The sequence below is a fragment of the Rhamphochromis sp. 'chilingali' genome (assembly GCF_963969265.1).
Source record: "Rhamphochromis sp. 'chilingali' genome assembly, chromosome: 22".
Classification (NCBI taxonomy): domain Eukaryota; kingdom Metazoa; phylum Chordata; class Actinopteri; order Cichliformes; family Cichlidae; genus Rhamphochromis; species Rhamphochromis sp. 'chilingali'.
The window spans coordinates 3,076,238-3,093,067 of record NC_137950.1 but is presented as its reverse complement, the minus strand read 5'-3'; the positions used below and the strand labels follow the sequence as shown (position 1 = coordinate 3,093,067).

Below are 16,830 nucleotides of genomic sequence, written 5' to 3'. Positions count from 1 at the left end.
TACCAACATAGAGCAGAGCAGCTATCTGAACGCTACTCCAACAGAGGTCGATTATCTTGTTAATAATTTCACCTCCTCACTACGTACGACTCTGGATACTGTAGCTCCTGTGAAAACTAAGGTCTCTAATCAGAAGTACCTGACTCCGTGGTATAATTCTCAAACACGTACCCTAAAGCAGATGACTCGTAATCTGGAGAGGAAATGGCGTGTCACAAATTTAGAGGATCATCATTTAGCCTGGAGAAATAGTTTGCTGCTTTATAAGAAAGCCCTCCGCAAAGCCAGAATATCTTACTATTCATCACTGATTGAAGAAAATAAGAACAACCCCAGGTTTCTCTTCAGCACTGTAGCCAGACTGACAAACAGTCAGAGCTCTGTTGAGCCAACCATCCCTTTAACGTTAACCAGTAATGACTTCATGAACTTCTTCACAAATAAAATTTTTATCATTAGAGAAAAAATTACCAATAATCATCCCACAGATGTAATATTATCTACAGCTACTCTTAGTACCATTGATGTTAAGTTAGACTCTTTTTCTCCAAATGATCTTTCTGAGTTAACTTCAATAATTACTTCCTCCAAACCATCAACGTGTCTTTTAGACCCCATTCCTACAAAACTGCTCAAAGAAGTCCTGCCATTAATTAATTCTTCGATCTTAAATATGATCAACCTATCTCTAATAATCGGCTATGTACCACAGGCCTTCAAGCTGGCTGTAGTTAAACCTTTACTCAAAAAGCATCTCTAGACCCAGCAGTCTTAGCTAATTATAGGCCAATCTCCAACCTTCCTTTCATATCAAACATCCTTGAAAGAGTAGTTGTCAAACAGCTAACAGATCATCTGCAGAGGAATGGTTTATTTGAAGAGTTTCAGTCAGGTTTCAGAGCTCATCACAGCACAGAAACAGCTTTAGTGAAGGTTACAAATGATCTTCTTATGGCCTCTGACAGTGGACTCATCTCTGTGCTTGTCCTGCTAGACCTCAGTGCAGCGTTCGATACTGTCGACCATAATATCCTATTAGAGCGATTAGAACATGCTGTAGGTATTACAGGTACTGTGCTGCAGTGGTTTGTATCATATCTATCTCATAGACTCCAGTTTGTGCATGTAAATGGAGAGTCCTCTTCACACACTGAGGTTAATTATGGAGTTCCACAGGGTTCAGTGCTAGGACCAATTCTGTTTACATTATACATGCTTCCCTTAGGCAGCATCATTAGAAGACATAGCATACATTTACACTGCTATGCAGATGACACCCAGCTCTATCCGTCCATGAAGCCAGTTAACACACACCAATGAGTTAAACTGCAGGAATGTCTTAAAGACATAAAGACCTGGATGGCCGCTAACTTTCTGCTTCTTAATTCAGATCAAACTGAGGTTATTGTACTCGGCCCTGAAAATCTTAGAAACATGGTATCTAACCAGATTCTTACTCTGGATGGCATTACCTTGGCTTCCAGTAACGCTGTGAGGAACCTTGGAGTCATTTTTGACCAGGACATGTCCTTCAATGCACATATTAAACAAATATGTAAGACTGCTTTCTTCCATTTGTGCAACATCTCTAAAATTAGAAATATCCTGTCTCAGAGTGACGCTGAAAAACTAGTTCATGCATTTATTACTTCCAGGCTGGACGACTGTAATTCATTATTATCAGGATGTCCAAAAAACTCACTGAAAAGCCTTCAGCTAATCCAAAATGCTGCAGCAAGAGTCCTGACAGGGACTAGAAAGAGAGAGCAGATTTCTCCTGTTTTGGCTTCCCTTCATTGGCTTCCTGTTAAGTCCAGAATTGAATTCAAAATCCTGCTCCTCACATACAAGATCTTGAATAATCAGGCCACATCTTATCGTAATGACCTTGTAGTACCATATCAGCCTATTAGAGCACTTCGCTCTCGCTCTGCAGGCCTACTTGTTGTTCCTAGAGTATTTAAAAGTAGAATGGGAGGCAGAGCCTTCAGTTTTCAGGCCCCTCTTCTGTGGAACCAGCTTCCAGTTTGGATTCAGGAGACAGACACTATCTCTACTTTCAAGATTAGGCTTCAAACTTTCCTTTTTGCTAAAGCATATAGTTAGGGCTGGACCAGGTGACCCTGAATCCTCCCTTAGTTATGCTGCAATAGACGTAGGCGGCCGGGGGATTCCCATGATGCATTGAGTTTTTCCTTTCCAGTCACCTTTCTCACTCACTATGTATTAACAGACCTCTCTGCATTGAATCATATCTGTTATTAACCTCTGTCTCTCTTCCACAGCATGTCTTTATCCTGTCTTCCTTCTCTCACCCCAACCGGTCGCAGCAGATGGCCCCGCCCCTCCCTGAGCCTGGTTCTGCCGGAGGTTTCTTCCTGTTAAAAGTGAGTTTTTCCTCCCCACTGTCGCCAAAGTGCTTGCTCATAGGGGGTCATATGATTGTTGGGTTTTTCTCTGTATCTATGAAGCGCCTTGAGGCGACTTTTGTTGTGATTTGGCGCTATATAAATAAAATTGAATTGAATTGAATTGAATATCCCATAGTGCTCCTGCAAATTAAATACAAGGGCAAAACGCATAGAGTAAAGGCTGCAGTTAGCCCGTGCCTGACGCATTCCTTAATTGACTGGGGTTTAGTAACCTGTTGGGGCAGTGTGTGTCGGGATGTGTTCATGACCTTTAGCGGGGTGTGGTGTCTGCGCTGTGCTCAGCGGTGGACGCGGGGGCATCTGATGGTGACTTTGGGGAGGAGGAGGTGGCAGGGCCTTGTGAGGCCCCGCCGACTCCAGTGATTCATTCCACTAAAGATTTTCCGCAAGAGCTGTTGACACCCTTTGCTCAGGGTTAGGGGTTAGGGACTGAGTGATAAAAACTGATGGTCACTTGGTGCGCCCTGATGCAGCGTGGACCTACCCGCATTTTGTGTTGATTAAAGACAGGCTGCATCTGTGTGATCTGCTTGGTGCCTGATTTTACAGGCTGGGCATCCGAGCGGATGTGCACCGATAGTGCGCTTCCTGCTCAGAGTGACAGCTGGTTAACCAGCAGGCCTTTCCAAAAGTGCCTTTGCGCCTACTACTATTAATGGAGGTTCTGTTTGAATGCATTGGCATGGACCTCATCGGGTCATTTAACTGGAGTGCACACAGATATAGCTTTGTATTAGTTCTGGTGGATTATGCAACGCAATATTCCACGGCAGTGCTGTTGTGCACCATTTCTGCAAAGTGTGTGGCGCAGGCACTGTTTCACGTCATCTCCTAAGTCAGTATCCCAAAAGCGAAACTGACTGACCAGGGCACGTTGTTCATGTCTTGGACACTAAAGGGCTGTATGAATTACTGGGCATTAAATCTGTTTGGACCGGCGTCTACCACCCTCAAACTGACGGGCTGGTGGGGTGGCTGAAAAAGACTTTAAAATCCATGATCCGTAAGTTCATTCACGAGGATGAACGCAATTTGCTGCTTATCCCATGCCGTGGGTCGACAAACTCCTGGACCGGTTAGACACTGCTCGCTTTTTCACAACACTGGATTTAACCAAGGGCCACTGGCAGATTCCCTTGTCTGCAAAATCCAAGGAAAAAATGGCCTTCTCCACTCCCAATTTGTCACACTGCCGTTTGGCTTGTTCGGAGCCCCAGTCAGTTTCTAGCGCCTCATGGACTGGGTGCTGCAGCCGAACGCTGCATGTCTGTTTAGATGACGTCATCATCAACAGTGACACCTGGGCGCCGCTTTGCAAATTATAAATATGGCATTCCGTTCTGCCATGATGGATCATTGGAGTCTAATTGCCAAATAAGTAAATTTCTATATCTCAATTATTTATGTCAAATTCTTCCAAATGATCTCTCCTTATTGCAATAGGTCAGGGCTGTTGATCTGCTAATAGGGTAATTTTTAATGCATTTAACAGGTGAGGTATTCCGTAGTAGTTTTTAAGAGATAGACACTAGGGAGTGTCTAGTGTCTACCAGTGTTTCCCAATTTAGATCCCATACCAGTGACAGAGCATCAAATTTAGGTTAATGCCCAATAACTCAACACAATCGGGGTGACCGTGGCTCAGGGGGTTGGGAAGCGTATCTGTAACTGGAAGGTCGCCGGTTTGATCCCCGGGCTCTCTGTCTTGGTCGTTGTGTCCTTGGGCAAGACACTTTACCCTACCACCTACTGGTGTTGGCCAGAGGGGCCGATGGCGCGATATGGCAGCCTGGCTTCTGTCAGTCTGCCCCAGGGCAGCTGTGGCTACAACTGTAGCTGCCTCCACCAGTGTGTGAATGTGAGAGTGAAGGAATAGTGGCATTATAAAGCGCTTTGGGTGCCTTGAAAAGTGCTATATAAATCCATTATTATTATTAATTCCACAATTACTAGACATTTTGGGACAAATATGAGCTGGAACAGGTAAAACATTAAGTGTTCTGTTATAATATTTGCTTGATTCAGGTAGTAAAGCCATAATAGTCAGAACGGCTACTATGTGAGGTACATGGTCGAAACATGCTGACTCTACTAATGATGTAATATTGAAAGGCCAAAACCCTGTTGTTGGTGAGTTGATATCTACGTGATGGTATTGATGGTATTACATGGTATTGGAATGATGTCTACATGATCATTGGTCATCACCCCAAACCTCCCTTGAAACCTAATCCTGTTTTAGATTAAATGTTTTGGGTGCTAAATAACATGAGATGTTTGATGTTTGATTTTAAACTGTTATTTTAGAACTTATTTAAGCGTATTAGTAGCTATGGGACACTTTTTCTTCAAAAACATTGTTCTTAAACAATTTTGTACAGATAGCAAATGAAATCCAGCAGAAAGCGCTCCACATAGTGTGTCAAGTTTAAGATTGTCATGCACAAAACTAGTCCTTTAACCAATAAATCAAATTTGTTAATACTGCTTTAATCACAACTAATTACCCAAGACAAGCAACGGCGACGTATGACCCTCTGGTATGCACTTCTTCTTGTTGATGTGATGGGTGTTTGACAAGGGGAGGCATGAGGTAAAACATCCCTTAAAACAGCCAGCCAGATACAGCGAGGTTCGGCGTCGCTACAGTCAACCCCGACAGAGCACTGGAATCGCCACTTGTGGCCTGCTGGAGCTGGTGCTACACTCGACACCCTCAACATTAGAACTTCCACATTCAAACAAACATGTATTGTCTTTGTAGCAAACACATAAAAACACACCAAAGCTTCAGAATGTGAGACTGCGATTTGCGTTCATCTGTGCAAAGTCTCTACTTGCTGCATTGTGACCAGAATAGTAAGCTAAATTGGTGGTAAAAAAAAACAAAAACAGTTCTACACAGTGTTAACTACTGAAGCAGCACCATCAGAACTGGCAAAGCACAAAGTCTGTAAGTCTACTCATCTGGTCATGTTTCAAAGGTCTTAAAGATCGATGTTCAAGCTATGCAGACGCAGTCCAAACTTCAAGTATAATATGGTGTTCACTTTTCTTCAATTTTCTCTTGAGCAAGTCCACAGTGTTCTTTTTTTTTGGTGATCAAAACAGGAAATATCACTTCTTCTTGCCCTCTATATCCTCTCATTTAGATATAACGTTCTTTGTATAAAAGAACATCAGTTCCAGGTTAATTCTAGTTGTAAAATAAGCTGGTACTTCTCTTCAATTTCAGCTCGTCCTCTTGAAAGCTTTCAAAGTAACTGTCCAAATGCAACACACTCAGTTCAGTGATGTAGTGGTTTGCTGTGTGTAGGTTGGCTTATATTCATCACTCATCTCTGGATTTCAGAAACGAGTCCATCTCAAATAAGTAATGCAAAAATCCCACGGTGCTTATAAGATATTCTCCTCTATTCTGGCACTAGAGCAGTATTGGTGTCTAAGTATAGTCTTCCCCCCTCTCCACTGTGCGTCTCTTTTCATTCTCTCTCTGCCTTGGGACTATTTGCTGACATGCCAGCTCTCTCTCTCTCTCTCTCTCTCTTCTCCTTCTTTTTCTCTTTCAGTCACATTCATCTCATTCTTTAACTTAACAGTCCAGGCCACTGGTAGAGAAAAGAGAAATGCTATTCTCTCTCTCTCTCTCTTCCTGTCAGCTTCTCTTAAACTCACAACTGGCTAGCTGATATTGCTCTTCAGAACACATAAAATGTGGGTCTTTTTTACATTACAATTATTATTAATTTATATGGGACAGAAAAATCATCAAAAAAAAGGTCAAGCAAAAACGACAAACATTCCCTGAGCGCAGAAATATGATTAGTTAGGATTGGTTGCTTTTTTCTAGGGTATTACATATACAGTGCTCCGCACACAGTGTCCTTTGAACATATAATATAACTAGTAGGTATTTTTATTTACTACACTATGGAACAACTGTATGCTAAACATGTAAGGTCGGTGTTGTATTAGCGAGTAAAGTGACATTGTGTTTAATTTTTACTAGAGGTAGCTGTATTAAGCTTGTTTCACTATTGTGGTTTCATTTTAGAAATCGGTTTATCATATATTTGTTTTTTCACTAATCAAATCGCTCATCAATTCTCCTGAAACCTTAAAGGATCCTCTCACAATTTTCATCGATGTTGCCTGCTGCTTTAACGGGGAAAAAAAGACAAACCTGCTTGGATTGTTGTTAAATAATGCTAAACTGGCAAAGATAGTGTGCAAATTCATGACATGTCATTGTTGCCTAGATTGCTTCCCTTCTATTCAGTTTAATTCAATTCAGTTTTATTTATACAGCACCAAATCACAACAACAGTCGCCTCAAGGTGCTTTATACGTTAAGGCAGACCATAACTTCTATGCTCACATGTTAATTATTGTTTTAATAATTGAAAGTCTCCTCCTTTAAATAAAAGTTTTGGATTTAAGGAACTGCCCATGTACACAAAGCCATGAATTGGTCTTGAAGAGTGCGATAAGAGATTTGACACGAACACATAAGTGTAATAAGTTTAAAGAGAAATCTGTAAGTAAGTGTAAAACAACACGTGTATTGTGCATCAGTGTTTTTGATAACACAATGTTGAGTAAATGTGGGATTCTGAGAGAAGGAATAAATGATTACAACTGAACCGCCAACTTGCATCAATGTTAGTACTTCTAGAAAAACTAAATGTGAATGCCAGCTTGTGTGTGTGTGTGGCTGCACGTGTCCATCCTCCTCTAGGCTTTACCAAACAGCTCTAACAGTGCTGTCAGGCCCACAGTGCTCGTTTTATTAACACCTGAATACAGTTAAGACTGAAAGCAAGAGAAAGGGCGAATGAAGATAAGGAAACAAAAGTGTGATGTAGAGACACTAAAAGAGGGTGACAGCCATGCAAACATCATACAGCAGACTCTGCATCTTCATCTCCCATCCTCTTCTGGCCTTCACTTCCCCTTCCAATGCACTCATAATGATTTCTTTCTTTTTTATTTATAGTTTTTACTGATGCTAGGAACTTACAATCATGAGTCTACGCAGAACAAAAATAACATAATATTGTGTGTGAGTCATAGTAATGTGTGAGTCATTTTTTTTTATGACCCAGTCGAGGAGTGGCTGTGAGGAGAGGATGCTCCCTTGAGGCTGTGTGACTTTCTCTTCTGTTTCATCAGATGATACGTGAATTCACAGCGCATACCACCAAAGCACATTTAATAATATTCACACACTAACTGCATCAGTGCAACAGAAGACTGTAGCCTGGGCTTTTCAGACATGCACTAAATGCCGTTACTGCTTAAATAGCTGACATCCATAGATACTAAAGGCTGACCCTAACTAAAGCTTGATGTTATCTTTAGTTTCAAACCTCTGTTGTGAGACAAAGAAGACAACCAAACAAACAAAGATGCTTTCTGATCTCCACTCTTAGGTCATTCCTTACAGTATATGAAAAACATTAGCCTTTAATAGCAAAAACCCATCCTACAAGCAGTTTTTGCAACAGATCCAATGAATGTACAAAATTCCACCAGCAGGGAACAGCAGTGCACAGTACAGAGTTAACTAAAACATCAGTAACAACAATTCCAGAGTGGCATGTTTTTAAGGTGTAAGGTGTTCACTTTGAGCATAGGGCAGCTTAGCAGTCTGACTGCATTCGGTTAGAAGCGGTTTCTGAAGCTTCCATCCAAAGGGGAGGAGAGTAAACAGTTCATGTGCAGTGTGGGTTGGGTTGCGTAGGATACAGACGGCTCTTTCTCTACATCTGAAGCTGTAGATGTCCTCAGTGGGAGGTAATTTGCACCAGATAGTCCTCTGCACAAACTTCACCATCCTCTGCAATGCCCTGTTATCTGCTACAATGCTGCATTGGCTGCATTTTTAGGTAAATTAGTTGCATATAACTTTGCTGTTTGCAAAATTTGTACATAGGTTTTTGAAATTTACAATTTATATTTGCATTTCAAGTTATGAAAATGATTTGTTCAACATGTTTGTGGTCTTTACAGTACCAAACATAACTTCTTCATACTCTGATTTTATTATTTTTTTTGTAATTTTAGATGAATTGTGTTAATACACTATTCACGGTGTCAATGCGTTAGCACGGTTAGCTCGTTAACGTGTTAGCGCAGTGCAGCCCCACGCATGGGGCAATCTATGCTAACTTGCTAACGGAGATTTGCCACGTTAATGGCGTTAATGTCATTTTAACGAGATTAATGCTGACAGCACTAATACACATATATCTATATAATGTAAACAATTAAATGACAGAAAAACTTAAAAAAACGCTATCTACCATAAAGATTTCTCTTATATTCTTACGTGTACATGTCTGGGATTCTTATTTAGATTCATTTATCATGTATTTTGTACAGTCTGATGTTGAAAAAATTCACTGAAATTTGGTGTGCACTAACTGGTGTATGAGTTGACTGACAAAAAAGTGTTTATTCTTTTCTATTCTATTCTATTCTTGGGGGGCTGTGGACCATGGACTGTCTTTCCCTGTCCACCTCTTGCTTTCAGGGGAGGGGGGCTTGTTGCAGTCTCTCACCCTCGTTTTCAAGTATGTCATGACAAACGCCCATACACACACTGATGTTCTTGTCTTGCTTTCTCTCCCTCTCTCTCTCCCCCTCTCACTCACACACACACAGCAAACTTGTATGTTCATTTGTGTACCTCCCTTTGTTTTGTCATATAATCTGTTTTGTTACAGATGCAGCAGACCTAGCATGTACTCAACTCCCTTAAAATAAGTTAGTAAAATAATTAATAAATAGTATTCACTAATAAATGATATTGTATTAAAAGATACTGCTACTCAACAGATGTAACTTCTGATGAAAACAGTCGAGTCACTTCCTTTAAGCTGAAAGTTCGACCACCATTGTTATAATTATCTCTTGTGTATGACCCTGATGCTAACTGGGCCGTGACAATAATAGGAAAACACACCCACAATAATAAGCTCTGAAAATATTAAAAGTTAGGGGAGAAAACAACTCACACAATCTGAGCAAAGAATAATGTGCTGAGTGAAGGGACACAACAAATGTCAGAATCATGATTAGCAAATTAGTTTCTAAAAAGGCTCATGAAATGTTTCTGAGTAAATGTTTCTGCACTAACAGAAGACCAAAGCTTACAATGTGCCTTTTGTTGCCAAATATGCATATGTGGGCTGGCACATGGAAATACATGCATTCCAATTCCATTGCTATGTGCCCACACCCCATACCTCCATTTTGCAAGATATGTGAAGTATTATGTGTAGAATGGTGTCAATGATGAGTGAATAAACTGTGGTGTAGACATTCACAGGAAAGTAAAATACACAGATTTTGAGTTTCTTACAAAACCATGCACTTACAGTCATAACGTTTTTTATGAGTTAACATTATGTGGTTTGCAGTTTTGTTTTTAATTTTGGGAATTTGACAAGTTGCGTAAGACATGGTCAAGAGCACAAGAACAAAAGTGCACAAAAAGTCATGTCTGCAGTTTGTCTGTCAATGCTGTGACGTAGCTATTGTGGAAACTATCCCACACCTCTCCTAATGAAACGAAACATTTATTAATTGTGTGTTTAACCCAAGACTGTCAAATGTGTGGCCCACTGGGCCAGCGTGGGGGCTTTTTAAAGTCAAATAATTGATGTGAAATCATTTAACTTTTCAGCTTTACAGAAGAATGCACGAATTTTAGCAAGTAAGGCTTAAGTTCCTCAAATATGTGAATGGTCTGTCCACTTTTAGATTCGCTAAATTGTAGTGCATGTACAATGATAAATAATTAAATGAAAAAAATAATGAAAATAACGAATATCAGTCATATCTCTTTTTTTTTAAACACCTCAGATTCTTCATCATATGGATAGCATGTACTTGTTTACATGCTCTTGAGATTAAATTGGGCTCAAGCAGGAAAATGAGTTTAACATCCTTGGTTTAGACTTTTTACGGCAAAAAAGCTCTGATTCGTCTAGTGTACGATTATACTAAGTAGCATCCATTTGTGGGTAGATTTACCGTCTTTATGGGATGGTTTCCCCCCGACGGGAAGAACTGATCAATATTATAATAACATTATTCCAGTCACCAGAAAAACAGTTATTGTATCTGACTTACTTCAGCGTCTGAGCGAGGTGGAATTCCAACAACGCAAAAAGTAACTCCATTCATTGGCGTGTCAGCGTCTGGCGTGCGTAAACCGACAAAAAGACATACTTTGCTGTCAACATTTTTGTCTTAAATCGTGCTGGGGTGTAGAGCAGACTGGCTGTGCTCTTCTCTCCAGCAGTCCCCACAACGTAAACAGTTCAGCTAAAAGCATGTGGCACAGCACAACCGGAAGTTTGAACTTCAAAATAAATATGGGTACATGTTTACGCATTTTCTTCAAATTTACTTTTGCGTTTCAGGCATTGCATATAGGAAGACGATTCTTATCAGAAATAATACGCTTTACTTAAATAAAACATTTTATTTAAAATCTAGTAGAACCACTAACATTTTTAATATTGCTCGACATTATTGCTCAACATAAACCTTAGTGGGCAATTACAGATAACAGTTCAAACTGCATCCTACTGGATTTATGTGCGTCAAATGTCAATGGTATCAATTCCGTCATCCTCCAAGAACTGCGTGGAGTTCGTGAATAGCTTAATTTCTTGAAGAAAGGTAGGATTTATTGTAAAGCAATGTGTCTTAATTAAATGCTACTTTCAGAGCCGCTCCATTTATTATTTTATATTTTTATTATTTTGGTAAATTAATTGCTTTTTTGAGGGCCTTAACATGCTCACAAACTCAGACACAGTCTAGTATTTTACTATTTATTTATGTATTTTATTGGTTTTGGACATAATGGCTCAGTAGCACCCTCTACAAAAGTGAAAAAACTGCCCCAACTGGGTGTCATGCACATGTATGAAATCTGGTACATGCCAAGACAGGACTAAACGTCCACTGGGTACATGACTCAAACCCAACAGGAAGTCAGCCATATTAAATTGAAGATGAAATTGTGGCGCTAACTTGACCATTTCCAGGAATTATTCCTTTTTGAACTCTTCTGAGGGATTTTATCCAATCAACTTCATATTTGGTCAACTACAGATGTGGGCCATATTCAAAATTGTGGTGCCTTTGTGTGTCCACACTGCATTTTAATCATTCACCATGAAAGTTTAATTGGTTCTTATTCACAAATACATTGTCCAATCTGGACCAAACTTCTCCACGTGTGATAAGGCTCCACCCCTGAACATATTTCAAATGCAATATTTGCCAGTGCCAGTTTCAAAGTGGTCAACCACAGCAACCTCAAATTTATCCAGGAAAGCGTTGATGAGTTGTGCTTAGGATGCATGGAAAACTGTGAGTTGTCATCAAATTAATTGCGACATTTTTCCATCAATTCATCAATTCAATTCTACCATTCTATTGTATATAGTATTTTATTTTATTTTATTCTATTGTGTACAGTTGTGTACAGTATCTTATTCTTATCCTATTCCAGTGTTTTTCTAATTTTTGCTGTGTAACTTTGCACGTGGACCCTCTGATTTCAACTAAAATTCGTTTCATTGAATTGTATCAGACACCTTTCTTACACTATGCTGTGTTGTGGACTCTAGTTTTAGAACTGTAAGTACTGAAGAAGTGTCTGTAACTACAGTTAGGGTAGGTACATATGTCAAGATAATGGCGTCTGAAGTGAAAAGTATATATCTGTGTAGCGTCCAAAATCATAGACAGTGTAACAACATACAGCCCCAGTTGTGCTGCTGTGCCAACAGTCCCCTTGGGACAGAGAGAAGAGCATGCACTACTTGTGCACTAACATGCTCTCAATGAGTCATTATATAAGAGCAGGACACGGAGCCCCAAGGGAGGGTGAGAGTGTAGATAGACACTTCTACACCCTCTATTGGTGTTACATTGCTCTCGCACAAAGTCAGACACAGTATATAAAAGAACGCTAAAGAAAAATGCTTCCACAGGGAGCCTATCATACAAAGTGGCTGCCAGCCTATGCTCGAGTTACCAACATGTGAGTCCAGTGATAATGAGTTGGTTTTAATGATTTAATGAAGGCAGTGCTTTGTTCAGTCGCATTTTAAATTTTAGTTTAAATTAAAGCTTTTAAATTGAAGCTCCATATGTGACATTCTGTCACATATCATGGACAGGAACAAGAGTGTGTTAATAACAATTAAACAATTAAAGTGTTAATAACACTGCTCCAGCATACATGAGATGATAACATGGTGTCACACTGAGAAATTGGATATTTTCTTGTTTATTTATTAACAAGCAGAGAGAAAAGTTATCTGTTATGATGATGAATAACACAAAATTGGCACCTTACTAATGTTACCTCTTTTTCCACAAACAGGAGTAAACACAGGAAGTCAGGTAGAGCTGGTCCTCTGCTAATTGAAAAGGTTGGTGGTTCGATCCCTGGCTGCTCCAGTCTGCATGCCAAATATCCTCAGGCAAGATACTAACCCCAAGTTGCTCTTTGATGAATCAATTGAAGTACAAATGTGTGTGAACAAAGATAGAAAAAACTGAGAAAAAGTGCTTGTATGAATGGGTGAATGAGGCAAGTTGCGTAAAGCAATAGAGCTGCTCCATTTACCATCAGGGATGTCGGACTCATTTTATTCTGTCGCCCACATACAGCCAACTTTGATCTTAAGAGGGCTGGACAGAAACTGCCCTTTCTGTCAGTGTAGACATCTAACTAAACATTTAATCGTGGAGATATTTTAATATAAGTAAAAGAAGTGTAATTTTAACAATACATCTCAGTTTCTGTACATAAGATATTTGAGAAAAAAGTTCTTATCATGTGGCATTGGTGCTTCTTATTGCCCTGACTGTATTTATAAAACAAGAGTTTTTAAACTATGGAAAAGAGAAATCTTTAAAGTAGATAGTGGAAAAACAGAAGTTTTTCTGTCATTTAATTGTTTATTTTTTACTTAACTACTTTTGTGTATGAATGGCATGTGGATAATTTATTAATAGGAAAAGCTGCAAAACTTTGGACATACAATTAAAAGTTTAAAATCTATGCACTCTTACACATTTTCTGAAGTCTACCAGTGGGCCACATTGGAGTCTTTGCCAGACTGATTCTGGCCCTCAGGCTTTATGTTTGATGTTAACTGATGTAAGAGGAGCAGAAGCAGAACCAGTAACAGGTAGTCTAGCATGCTAAACTCCCATTGGTCTCTTGTCAAAGACCAGAACATGCGCATTAACCACCCCCTTCAAAAAAGACAACTTTAAGCTGGGATATGGAAGTGAGATGCACTGTGGATTTGTATAGAAAAAAGGCAACCCTGTAGTAGTCAATTGTGGCCACAGGATGGCAGCAATGTCAAGGGTGCATGCAAAGAAATAAAAGGGATCACTTTAGATTTAATTAATATCTACTTTTAGATTTTAAAAGGCAGCCGCTACTTGTCTTGCTTGTCCTGATAAACTGTGAAACTTTGAATAATGTTAGTACTGCTAGTACTGCTGTCGTGGTCCTCCAATCCCCATTTCTGACTCGTCTCTCACTTGTTCTGTCTCTCTCTCATTCTGTTTTTTTCTTCCTCTCTCTGACTGTCTGTGTTGTGTTTGCTTTTGCACTAGCCACACCCCTGTCTTAGAGGCCGGCCTTCCTCCTGCTCTACGCCTGCCAACACCTGGGCACCTGAGCTGATTATCTCACCTGTTTGTGATCTCGTGATCAGTTGCCCGCTACTTAGGCTGGAGGAAGACATCCATTCATTGCTGGATTGTTAACAAAGAGCTGTAAGTGGGATTAGTGCTACTGTATGCAAATGTTTTTCTGTTTTTGCATGTGGAGAGACTGCAACTTGCTTTCTGCTTCCTTCAGTGCAGGATAACTGGACCTGAGGTGTGAGTTACCTGAGAGTAAGAGATCTAGCAAGATAGAGGATTGCGGATCTGTCTGACTAGCACCCTTTTGTACTGCAAAGTTGTGGATCAGACTGCTTGGAGTTTATCACTAACAAGTGGAAGTTCCCAATCTGAGTCCAATCAGAAAATCATGGATATGACAAGTTCATCCTTTCTTAGTTAATTACCCTCCTGTCATTTGATGCTGCTGTTTGAATTCAGTTTGACTCAGTACAGTTTCTCTATCAGCTGACACAGATCCAGATGAATATAACCACATCTGTTAATATCTGTTTCAGCTGTTCAAGGATGGATGCAGAAATGTTTTCTGCATTGACTATTCTTTTCAGATTTTACTTAAGCTCTTGATTGTATTGTTTTTCTTTCCTTTTTTAAACTATTGAATTCTTTGTTTCTACTTAATTGAGCTTATGCTTTTGTGAATTTGTTTATTTAGGTTAATGGTTGTAACACTGTAATCCCATAACTTTTCAAAGAGAACATCTTTTCAGATAAGAAGCTCAACTAATGAAAATGAAGTATCTCATGTATTGAGTCAACTGAAACAATGATTGCAATGATTTCACGGGTAAGCTTACTAAAATGTTTCACAAGCCTAAATACAAATGCTCTGAGTCAATAAAGGAAAAATGATACATTCAAATTGTTCTTGGACATATTTGTATAGATCTTTGTTTCAGTTTGGTACACGATGCTGACATTTCACAAGCTTTAGCATGTAGCACAAAAAAGGTCAGGAGAAAAGTATTAACAGTCCCAGTCCCATCAAGCACTATAGGTTGCATTTAGAGTACATGCTAAACAAGCATAGTCTAAGAAACTAAAAGATGTTACGTAACAAAAACGTAAATGGCCTGTATTTGTATAGCGCCCCCCCCCCCCCCCCCCCCCCCCCCCTCTCTTAGGGACCCCAAAGCGCAGTCACCATATATTCCTTTTGTTTGTGGCTCTCTTGTTGTTGGCATATTGAAATATTACCAAAGACCATGACACAGATATTTATTGAAATTCCTGTATCACATCTTCCATAACAAGAGATTAACAGCTTTGTTGTTCCAAAACAAAGGCCCTAAATTTCCTTTCCAACAGTCTGTGTGTTCATGCACATATGGGGTCAGGCTGCAGTGCTAATCTGCTTTTGCTCTGAAAAGGGTTTCATCCTCACAATGGGGGGCCCTGCACAGAACCAGTATCCCATCATCCCCCAGTCTCTCAGCTTATGCATTTTGTGACCCTCCCAACCTGCAACTTTAGCCTATCATAAACTGAACTGATAGTATAAAAGATGGATGTAGGCACTGCAGTGTCACCCATTAGCATTTTGGCTGTTACCATGTTGTGGTTTTGGAGCTAGAGGTTAACCTCTTGAGTGCCAAAGATCTTTCTGTGGTTCCTGCTCCAGAATGAGATGCCCAAAATGAATAGAGTATTTCTCTGCAATTGCAAACTCTGTATAAACAATCTTGGTATCAAAATAAAGATTGTATGCATGAATCCTGAAGTGCTAATTTATCATCTAAGGCAGGCCCGGCCCTAACCAATCTGGCGCCCTAGGCAAGATTTTAGGTGGCGCCCCCCTACATCGGCAGTGTAGTGTATGTACTCACAAGAAACCGAATAGCTTTGTCTTTGACCTTTTTTTTTTACTTAAAGAAAGCAAATTCACAATCAGAATAATTAACAAGATAAAAAAATATATGAATAAATAAATGAATACAAAAAATAAAAAAATGAATATATGAAATACAATAACACTGCTTGATGCTGCTGCAAAACTGGTGGGTTGTGCTGCTGAAGTGGAGGCAGCAGCGGTAGATGTGGTAGATGGCCCAGGGGTGGGATTTAGAAACTTCAACAGTGCATCTGAAGAGAGGAGTATGTGACACCACTGAGTATTAAAGTCTAATAATAAAAACATATGATTCCAGGAATAAAATGAAATGATATAATATAAATGAAAAACCAAAGAGATATATGTATGATGTTAACTGATATGCAAATTAGATTAGATTCAATTTATTGTCATCATTACAGTGAAATGCTGAATAGCAGAATGCAAAGTAACAGTATAATATCATATGAGAATGTTATGTTATGATTATCTTTGACCGAATCACAGCAGTGCTCATATTAAAAAACAGCATTCCCTCTCATGTGATATTGCTTAATTAACATTAATGATGTGCACTTTAACAACTAGGCTTACAACTATAATATATACAGGGGTGGAAAAGTGACTATTACCTGCAGGGTAAACGTTAGCTAACCAGAAGGCAATAACAATGTAAACAAAAAACACCTGCTTAAAAGATGAATACAAATGAGGAATGGTGGGAAAGGTGGGAGTACTGTAATTACCTAATGTTACATTATTATTTTCCATAACAATTTAGCCCCCTCCACAATATTAACTGACGTTAAAACAGTTAACTAGCTATTT

The 16,830-nt window shown here is 39.5% G+C and overlaps 1 protein-coding gene and 1 long non-coding RNA gene across 3 annotated transcripts in view; one reads left to right on the top strand and one right to left on the bottom strand.

Annotated features, from left to right (window-relative positions):
* The window catches only part of LOC308390440 (rho GTPase-activating protein 23-like), a 79,994-nt gene that overhangs the window by 44,616 nt on the left and 18,548 nt on the right, over positions 1–16,830 (bottom strand). The window contains exon 1 of one of the 2 annotated variants that reach the window (XM_080872448.1): positions 10,572–10,732. The exons of the other annotated variant lie outside the window; for it this stretch is intronic. Within the exon in view, the coding sequence (XP_080728574.1) occupies positions 10,572–10,625 (54 nt within the window). The 5' untranslated portion in view covers positions 10,626–10,732. Of the gene's footprint in view, positions 1–10,571; positions 10,733–16,830 lie in introns of those variants that run through there. 2 annotated transcript variants of the gene reach the window in all.
* LOC308390450 lies at positions 2,166–14,412 on the top strand. Its single transcript, XR_013970445.1, has 4 exons — positions 2,166–2,387; positions 12,847–12,895; positions 14,100–14,261; positions 14,347–14,412. It is a non-coding gene; the product is annotated as an uncharacterized lncRNA (long non-coding RNA).